This window comes from Trichosurus vulpecula, chromosome 2 (genome assembly GCF_011100635.1).
Source record: "Trichosurus vulpecula isolate mTriVul1 chromosome 2, mTriVul1.pri, whole genome shotgun sequence".
Lineage (NCBI taxonomy): Eukaryota > Metazoa > Chordata > Mammalia > Diprotodontia > Phalangeridae > Trichosurus > Trichosurus vulpecula.
In genome coordinates this window covers 246,896,015-246,906,630 of record NC_050574.1, presented here as the reverse complement: position 1 = coordinate 246,906,630, position 10,616 = coordinate 246,896,015, and the positions used below count along the sequence as shown (strand labels likewise).

The 10,616-nt window shown below is 36.8% G+C and overlaps 1 protein-coding gene across 1 annotated transcript; it reads right to left on the bottom strand.

Annotated features, from left to right (window-relative positions):
* Nucleotides 1-8,309: 8,309 nt before the first annotated feature.
* LOC118839752 (ferritin heavy chain-like) lies at nt 8,310-9,299 on the bottom strand. The gene has a single exon (XM_036747275.1). It carries the CDS (start codon nt 9,024-9,026, stop codon nt 8,475-8,477), a length of 552 nt encoding a protein of 183 aa, XP_036603170.1. The 5' UTR covers nt 9,027-9,299; the 3' UTR covers nt 8,310-8,474.
* Between the last annotated feature and the right edge of the window lie 1,317 nt (nt 9,300-10,616).

Below are 10,616 nucleotides of genomic sequence, written 5' to 3'. Positions count from 1 at the left end.
GAAGAAGGCATCCTTCTCCCTGACTCTGATCTATTTGAGTTATAGGCCTAGTAAGCTTATTGCTAGGTTAACTGCACAGCTTAGTGACTTTTTGGGTATAGTTCCAAAAATGCTTTCCAGAAAGGCTGGACTAATCCACACCTATACCAACACCACATTAATGTATTTGTTTTCCTGCAGCTGCTTCAATATTTGTCATTTTCTTTTTTCTGATAACTTTGTCAATCTGATAGGTATCAGAAAGAACCTCAAAGTTGCTTTAATTTTCATTTTTGTAAATACTAGTGAGTTGTGTTCTTTTTTATTATGTCTATAGCTAGCTTGGATTTCTGTCTTAAAAGATTGCCTCTTCATATCCTTTGAGAGTTGGGGAGTGGATATTATTATAAATTTGAATCAATATTTATATGATTAAAAATGAGACCTTTATTAGTGCTTCTTATAGTTTTATTTGGGCCCCACATTGGCAGTTATAATTTGAAGGCATTCAGTTTCATTTTTAAAAAATTAAATTAAAATTTTTAATGAGAAAAAAATCTACTTTTCTTTCATTCCAAAATTCCCGATATGATAGAGAAAATAAAAAGCAAGATAAAACTCTTTTTGACAAATATGCAGAGATCAGCAAATCAAATTTCCACACTTAGGTGCCATGCACAGCATACACATACATAATGTGTGTCTATGTGTATTTCTGCACCCTGATTTCATCATATTTCTGTTATCACTGGTCTTCTTCAACTGTGACTGGTTAATACATCATTAAAATTTCTGAGTCTTTCAATGGTGTTTCTATTTATGAAGTTTTTATTGTATGACTTCTAATGAACCATGTTGGATTTATACTAGGAATGAAGGGTTTGAATATTTGAAAATATTCGATATTTGGTTTCAATATTTGAAAAACCATCAACATCCTAGAACTTATCAATAAGAAAAAATCAGATGATTTTATCATTAAATAGACAATAAGATTTTGACAAGATGCAAACCCATTTCTCTTAAAAAGAAAGTACTAGGAAAAAAGAACCAATAGAATTTTCCTCAATCTAAAGCACCAGTTAATTGGAACTAATTTTTCTTTTAAGGTTAGATAGAATTAATTTGAAAATACAGCTGTTTATAAAAACATTTTTGGGAGGTGAATCATGTATAGATTGTTCATTTATTTTTTTTTTTGCTGTGCTTGGGTTATTTAAATACTTTTTAATTCAATCAATCTGGACATTTTATCTATTTCTACATCATCTCTATCTCTGCATTTGTTTATATATCAAACCATCTAGTATTTATCAATATGTAAATTGTCATTCATTTCATTTATTTTGTTGGTTTTATAGATGTATAATTGGACAAAATATTTTCTCACAATTTCCTTTATTCTTTATTTGTTGTAAATTATTCCTTTTCATTTTTGATAATGGTAATTTGAATTTCCTCCTTTTAAAAAGAAAAAGAGCTAATACCTTTTATTTTATTATTTTATAAATAGTTGCTTATTTATCAATTTACATTTCTAATTTGAATTTTGTTTATCTCTGATTTTCCAGATTTCTCTCTTGGTTTTCAAGTGGGCTTTCAAAAATCGTTTTCTTGTTTGTGCCCATGTGTGTTTTTAAAATTATGTTGATCATCGATCTGTTATTTCTTTTGCTGATGAAAATATTTAGAGATAGAACTTTTTCTGTTAGGACTTTTTTGGCTGTATCCCCAAAATTTTGGTATGTTATGTCATTGTTCTCCTTTTAAAGTAAAAGTGTTGTTGGCTTCTATGATGTATTCTTTGATTCACCCATTCTTTAGGATTAAGTTATTTAGTCTCCAAGTAATATTTAATCTTTTTAAATTTTTATTGAATTATGATCAGTAAAATCCTTCTCCTCCTTCCTTCCTTCCTTTCTTCCTTCCTTCTTTCCACCATTTATGATGAAAGTGAAATTAAAATGTTCCTTGCTCCCTTACCTTTCTTCCTTGTTTATTACATCTTCTTTTGGTACACCTTGACTATAAGAAGTAAGTTTCCCTACCCTTCATATATCTTTCTTCCTTTGTGTATTCCTTTTCCTCTCCATTTTCTTCTTTCAATAAATCATAACAAAACCACCCCTGGTGGGACATTAAGGTTCTAAGGAGAAAATTTTTATTTTACCCCATTAGAATGTCAAAATTTCATTTTTGTTTAGTCCTTTATGATTGCTGTTTTATGTTTGCCTTTTCTATGTTTCTTTTGACTCATACTTTGTATGTAAACGTTTTTACTCACCTCTGATGTTTTCCCTCGAAATCCTTGGAAGTCAATTTATCACCTATATTACCTTGAGGTTTAGCTTGTTGCTGTTTTGACATTGTTATTTTCTTGAGGTTGGGTCTGATCTTCCCTGTCAACCATAGTTGCTTTTTTATGATCTGGTTCTCTTTTTATTTTTTGCTCAATTTTCCAAGCCATTTCTTGACCTTAAGCTTCATGTTAAATTTGCCTTCTGTTCCTGGAGTTGGGGGTACACTGAACCAACCTTCAAGCTTTTTTGCATTACTGTTTCCAGAACTAAATCTAAGTTTGTTTGTTTGCTTTTGTAGAACTTTACAGTAGTTCCAGGGTGGTATATACTTAGGAGAGGTGTGATCACTGCTCTCCTGGTCTGCACTCTGATCCTTAGCCAAGAAGGGCTCCTGATCCCTTATAGTCACAAACATTATTGCTCCTCAGGGACCCTGCTTACTTGTGATTTAAAGTCCTCCTTTTGCTATGGAACTGGGACCTGGAAGTGGTTGTGGGAAGCAGAGTTGCCAAACTGTGACCTGTCCTGTGCTGAGTGCTGATGCAGGGTTCCCTTATAATCTCTTCTTTACCAGTTGCCAGATCCCCTTACCATATCTGGGTGGAGAGCTCCTGAAATTGCTGCTGCTCTCACCACCGCCAATGCCCAAGATTGTTGTTGCAGCTGTCTAGGCTCTGGGCCAGTCCTTACCTCTTCTTCCAACCTCCTAAATTGTCTTGGCCTGGAAAAATCTCTCACCCCAACTTTTGTTGACTCCACTTCCCCAGAATTCAGTTTGAGGCACAATTTGGGGAACACTGGAAGAGCTCATCTGTAGTGTTTCCTCTTCTCTGCATCTTGTCTCCATTTGGTTGGATTTCTCAATTATGATTCAGCCCAGTATTTTTTCCAGGTCTTTGTTATAGTCGTTATAGGAAAGAGCTTACTATAATGGTTCCACTTTCACCTCTATATTTGCTAAACTTTTCCAATATTCAGCTTCAATTTTGTTATTATTGTTGTCCTTTCTATTTTCATTGTTATAGTCATTGTATATATTTTTTTCTCATTTTGCTTACTGCATTTGCAGCAGTTCATATAGTTTTTCCCTATCTTTCCTCATTCACCTAATTTATCATTTTTATGACACTGTGATATTCCATGTACTATAATTTGTTGGTACAATTATGAATGAAGCTCAATTTCAGTATGTTTGATTAGTGTCCTTATTGGAGAAGAAGATGCCTTTCTACTGACAGTTCTGCTGTATCCAAGTTTTCTGGGTGAGAATTAGTTGTTAGGTTTATGACAAACATACTCTTGTCATTAATAACAGGGAGAAGAAAGTATGAAGCCAGTAGAAATCTACAGTGTGGCGTTAGAAATATTGTTCAGATTTATGAAAACAAGATTACTAATGGTTCTTCAACCATGATAATTTACCTTCCATTGCTACTTATTTCTTTATTTAAAAAAATATAAATTTATTTTCAGTTTTCAACATTCACTTCCAAAAGATTCTGAATTTCAAATTTTCTCCCCATCTCTCCCCTGTCCCCCACCCCAGGACAGCATGCATTTTTATTATCCCTTTCTCCAAACTGCCCTCCCTTCTATTACCCCCAACCCCTTCTATTATTATCCCCTTCCCTTCTGTTTTCCTGTAGGGCAAGGTAAATTTTTATAACCCATTGCCTGTATATCTTATTTCCAAGTTGCATGTAAAAACAATTTTTAACATTCATTTTTAAAGTCTTGAGTTCCACATTCACTCTTTTCCTCCCTCCCCATCCACCCTCATTGAGAAAGCAAGCAATTGAATATAGGTTATACATGTGTAGTCATGCAAAACACTTCCATTAACAGTTATGCTGTGAAAGACTATATTACCCTCTATCTTGTCCCACCCCCCATTTATTCTATTCTCTCCTTGGACCTTTCACTCCACAAAAGTGTTTGCTTCTGATTGCCCCTTCCCCCAATCTGCTGTCCCTTCTAATATCTCCCCTCTCTAATACCCAATTGAATGTGTATGTTATTGCCTCCTTAAGCCAAATCCTGTGAGAGTAAGGTTCACTTATTACCTCTCACTTCCCCCTCTTCCATGCCATTGTAAAAGCTCTTTCTTTCTTCTTTTATGTGAGATGATTTACTAAATTCTACCTCTCTCTTTCTCTTTTTCCCAGTACATTCCTCTCAACACTTAATTTTATTTTTTAGGTATCATCCCTTCATATTCAGCTCACCCTGTGCCCTTTGTCTACATATACACATACACATATAAATATCTGTCTATCTATGTCTATCTATCCACATACATATATACACATAGACATGCATACACAAATACACACACACACACACACATATATACATATATACATACATACATATACACACACACATATATTTTCTCACTACCTTAATACTGAGAAAAGTCTCTTGAGTTGCAAATATCATCTTTCCATGTAGGAATGTAAACAGTCTAACTTTAATAAATGCCTTATGGATTCTCTTTCCTGTTTACCTTTTCACATTTCTCTTGATTCTTGTATTTTAAAGTCACATTTTCTATTCAGCTCTAGTCTTTTCAACAAAAATGCTTGGAAGTCCTCTACTTCATTAAAATTCCATTTTTCCCCCTGAAATATTATATTCACTTTTGCTGGTTAGGTGGTTCTTGGTTTTAATCCTATTTCTTTTGACCTCTGGAATATCATATTCCAAACCTTCTGATCCCTTAGTGTAGAAGCTGCTAAATCATGTGTTATCCTGATTGTGTTTCCACAATACTTGAATTATTTCTTTCTGGCTGCTTGTAATATTTTCTCCTTGACAATTTGGCTACAATATTCCTATGAGCTTTCCTTTTGGGATCTTTTTTCAGGAGGTGATTGGTGGATTCTTTCCATTTCTATTTTGCCCTCTGGTCCTAGAATATCAACGCAGTTTTCCTTGATAATTTCTTGAAAGATGATGTCTAGGCTCTTTTTTTGATCATGGTTTTCAGGTAGTACAATAATTTTTAAATTATCTCTCCTGGATCTATTTTCCAGGTTAGTTGTTTTTTTCAATGAGATATTTCACATTGTCTTCTATTTTTTCATTCTTTTGATTTTGTTTTATAATTTCTTGATTTCTCTTAAAGTCATTTGCTTCCATTTACTCCATTCTAATTTTTAAGAAATTATTTTTTTCAGTGAGCTTTTGGACCTCCTTTTCCATTTGGCCAATTCTGCCTTTCAAGGCATCTTTCTCCTCATTGCCTTTTTGGACCTCTTTTGCCATTTGGATTAGTGTATTGTTTAAGGTGTTATTTTCTTTAGCATTTTTTGGGTCTCCTTTAGCAAGCTATTGACTCATTTTTTCGTGATTGTCTTGCATCACTTTCATTTCTTTTCCCAATTTTTCTTCTACTTCTCTTACCTTATTTTCAAAATCCTTTTTAGCTCTTCCATGGCCATTTCATATTTTTCTTGGAGGCTTTAGATGTAGGAGCCTTGCCCTTGTTCTCTTCCTCTGGCTGCATGCCTTGATCTTCTTATCACTAAGTGTGTAAGAAACATCTTTTCACCAAGAAAATGACCTTCTATAATCTTATTATTTTCCTTCTGTTTGCTCATTTTTCCAGCCAATTATTTGACTTTTGAGCTCTTTGTTAAGTGGAGGGTATACTGCCCTAAATTTCAAGGGTTTTGTACAGCTGTCTTCAGAGATATCTCTAGGGACCTGTAAATTCTCAGCTCCTCCAAAGTGCTATTATCAAAAGAGAGGTGTTTACTCCTCTCCTGGCCTGTGACCCAGTCTGTGAGCAACCACAAGCACTCTTTTCTGTCCTGGAACTGCAGGGAAAGTTCCCTTTCCACAGCCACCACCAGTTCTGCCACACAAGCACTCCTCCTCACCCCAGGACCGCCACTTGGACTGCGACCCAAATCAGCCTCTCAGTTTTCTCACTGTCTGTAGGCCAGGAGCTCCAGAAGCAACTACCACTGTGGTAGTGGCTGCAGCTGCCCCGGGGCTGGGGCTGGGAGTGTGACTGAACCATGCTTCTCTCTCACACAGGTAAGAGAGCTTTCCCACTGATCTTTGAAGCTGTCTTTGGCATTTGTGGCTTCAGAAGTCTGGAAACCACTGCAGCTGCCAGTGATTCAGGGCCTTGAGTCTTGGTCCAGTCCCATCTGTGCCACCACAGCCCAGGCTGTGCTATACTCCACTCTGAGCATGGTGCAGTAAACCCTTCCTGTTGGCATTCCAGATTGTCTTGGGCTGGACATCTGCTACACATTGTCATTTTGTGGCTTCTGCTGCTCTGGAATTTGTTTAGAGTCATTGTAACAGGTATTTTGAGGGGTTTGGGGGACAGCTCAATCAGATCCTTGCTTCTACTGTGCCATCTTGGCTCTGCCCATTGCTGCCTATTTCCAAAAAATGTTTTCTTACTGGCACGTGTGTTCTCAGTTTTGACTCACAAAATCACTGTCTGCCTGTAAGGCTCAACTGAGGTGGTACTTTCACAAGTTTAAGCCTGCTTGTCCCTTCTCCTATAATACTCCTCCCCCCACCCCAGCTGTTAAATATATACCCCTGTCAATTTTCCTTGTAGTTTGTTCTTTTTTGGATATGTTTTCACCATAATAGAAAGTATTTTTTTCTAAAAGCAAGCGGCTTTATCATTTTTTTGTCTTTTCTTGTCCAAAACCTAATACAATGTCTTCATATAAGACTCTTGCTAAATATTTATTGAACACTTTGAAAACACTATATCTATATCTCTCCATCTGTCTGTCTATCTATCTATCTAGTATTTGTAGCTATTTAGTAATCAACAGAAGTATGGAATGAACTTATCACAGTATTTTAATAAGTTATTTGAAAACACAGAATAACCAAACTTTTGATCAGAAAGGAACTTTCGAGGTTGATTATCGAGTTCATCTTTAGTATTTGAAAAGTTGAAGAACTGGACCCAGAGAGGTTAAGTTATTTACATAAGGTATCAAAACTAGTATTTGGTGTCAAATCTAAGACTACAACTCAGTAGTTTTCTCATTATGTAGCAGCATTTCAAATAACAGTAAAAATGTTTTACTACTGGTGAGAAGGGAATTGCTCATCATAAACACACATAGTTGTACATACACATGCACATACATGAACTCGTCCAGTCCAGTGAAAAAATTTGGCTTGTAATGTGATTCCAATTTAGTCAGACTATATCTACATAATTTCCATTTTTTTTGGAAATTAAAAACAATTCTCAAATAAATTTGACCAGGTCTCACTCCTTATTCTCTTCCAATTTTGGACTTTCCTATTTGATCTCTGGTTAGTATCTGGAAATGATTGACAGGCATGACCAATCCCATTGTGGCAGCTTTTTATAAAGTATTGTGTAAATACAGTACATAACCTTTAGCAGGCATTAGACTTGTTTTTCTTGATTTATTAAGGGCTTAGGGAAGGTATAGGTCAGATCCACCACATTCATAAAAAATTTTTGTGTTTTTTCCCTTGAAAACATTTCCCCTTTGCTGTCAGAGTTAGGATCCAGCTTCCCCGTAGACAGCATTAACATTGCTTCTTTCTCTGCCTAAATGTTTCATGGGGTGAATCAGCTTATTTTTACCAAGGAACGTCCAACATATGACTCATTTAATCCCTTCTCATTTCTAGGATTGAACTCAGCACTTTTCTTCCTAGCCAAAGGCTTCATATGAAGTACTTTTAATGCAGGGATTTCTTGGAACTTAAAAAAAAACCCCTCAATATGAATTACTGGAGGTATTAACCAGCTGTGGAAAAAAATGACATTTCAATTTTTAACTGGGGGAATAATCAATGACAGACAAGTTAAAGTAATACTAATTTAGATTCATTGAATATTAAAACTGGAAGGAGTCTTAGAGACTGTTTAGTAAAGCCCCCAAAATTCATCAATAAACCTGAGCCCCAAAGAACTGAAATGAGTTGTCCAGAGTCATACTTGAGCCAAAACTTGGTTTAAGATATTTTGACATCCTGTCAAATGGTCTTTCCACAATATAATTCTTTTTTTTTTTTTTTCATCAGTACCAAGTCACTTTATTGGGATGTAAATGGTGGTAGTTTTTTGGTACAGATTATGAAAAGGTCAGATAACCAAAATATGCATGCACTGAAAGACAGCAGGAGTCACGCCCACAGTTCCCAGGTGTGGGGGAAGCCAGGTGCGGCTTAGCTCTCGTTGTCACTGTCTCCAAGGGTGTGCTTGTCAAAAAGATATTCCGCCATGCCAGAATCGGGGGCCCCCATCCTGCGCAGGTTGGTTACGTGATCACCCAGTTGTTTGATGGCCTTTACCTGTTCGTCCAGGTAGTGGGTTTCGATGAAATCACATAAATGGGGGTCATTCTTGTCAGTTGCCAGCTTGTGCAATTCCAGTAACGACTGATTGACATTTTTTTCCAAGTGCAGAGCACACTCCATTGCGTTCAGCCCGCTCTCCCAGTCATCTCGGTCTGGTTTCTTGATGTCCTGCAGGAAGATGCGGCCCCCGCGCTGGTTCTGCAGTTTCATCAGCTTCTCAGCGTGCTCCCGCTCCTCGTGGGACTGGTGTAGGAAATACTTGGCAAAGTTCTTCAGCGCCACGTCATCGCGGTCAAAGTAGTAGGACATGGACAGGTACACGTAGGAGGCGTACAGCTCCAGGTTGATCTGGCGGTTGATGGCGGCCTCCGAGTCCTGGTGGTAGTTCTGTCGCACCTGAGAAGGGGACGAGGTGGTCATGGCGGCGGCGGCGATGGAGGCTGACGAGGAGGCGGGAGGAGGCGGCTGCGCAGCGGCTGCGGCTGAGGCTGGGGCGGCGGCGGCGGCGACGGCCGGGGGGCGGCTGAACGAGCGGCTGCTGCTCGAACGGTAGGACGGAAGAAGTGTTGGTTAGTGGAGGTGAAGGTGGAGAGGTGGCTAAGGGCGGCTCCGGCCGGGAATCGAGCAGCGGGTTCCGTTCAAGCACTGTTGAAGCAGGAAACCGCAGCGACTCCCCTTCCCTGCGCTTCTGGCCTCCACAATATAATTCTGCTTCATTATATTACGTTACATATTTCTATAAGAACAAAGACAAATATTTACATAAGCTATTTAACTCATCACTTACAGAAAATCTTATTCTAGTTCCTCATTGTAGTATGGGAGGTGTATTTTATTCTTCCTCTTTTCATTAATTAATTTATTTATCTACTTAATTTGTTATTCCTCACTTGACAAACATGAGCATTTCCATATACAAAGAATGGAAAAAAATTACTTTTAAAACTCTGCATCTTTATCACACATAACTAGCATTTCATTTCTAGATTATATAATAAATCCTACATGTTAGTTTTAAAGCCATCCTGTTTCTGTCAGTCTACTTTTAACCTGCTTTTTCTTCTTTGTTCATTTTTAAAAATCATCTTTCTTTTCTTTTTTTGGGGGGAGAGCATCATTATGTTGTTTATTCCTTCTTCTTTCTCTTGATTCCCCCTCATCGAAAACAAGTAAAACCAAGCCAAAAAAAAACTTATAACAAATAAGCTTACTCACATGGAACAAATCCACATATTTTCATGTGTATCTAAATATGCACATTGAGTCCCCCACCTCTTAGTCATACAGCGAGTAGCAAATTTAATCACTGATCATTTCATTGATTATAGTTCTCAAATGTGTCAATCTATTTGGTTTGTGATGTTATAGTTATTGTATTATTGTTCCCTGGTTCTGGTCCCTTCATATTGCATTAGTTCATAGGAGTCTTCCCAGGTTTCCCTGTCTTCTCTTTCATCCTTTCTTATGGCACAAACTATTCTATTATATCATATGCCAGAATTTCTTTAGCAATGTCCCAGTTGATAGGTAATGACTTTGCTTCTAGTTTTTTACTACAATGAAAACTACTACTACAAATATTTTTGTATGTGAGGGTCTTCTTTCTTTGATTTCTTTGTAGTACAAGCCTAATAGCTGTATTGCAGAGTCAAAGGGTATCTACAATTTTATGACTTTTGGAGTATAGTTCTAGAGTGGCTGGACTAATTTTCAACTTCACTAACATTGCATTAGTTTGCCTGTCTTCCTGTAGCCCCTGTAGCAATTGTTATTTCACTTGAAAAAAATAATCTTTGCCAGTAAGATGGGTGTGAGGTAGAATCTTGAAATGTTTTAAACTGGCATTTCAGTAATAGTAATTTGTTGTCTTTTTCATATGGTTGTTTCTAGTTTGGGTTTTATTCCTTGGACAATTGCTTGTTCATATGCTTTGATCATTTATCTGTTGAGAAATGAATTTTATTTTTGTATATTTGAATCAGTTTCTTAAGTATCTTGGATATAAAACTT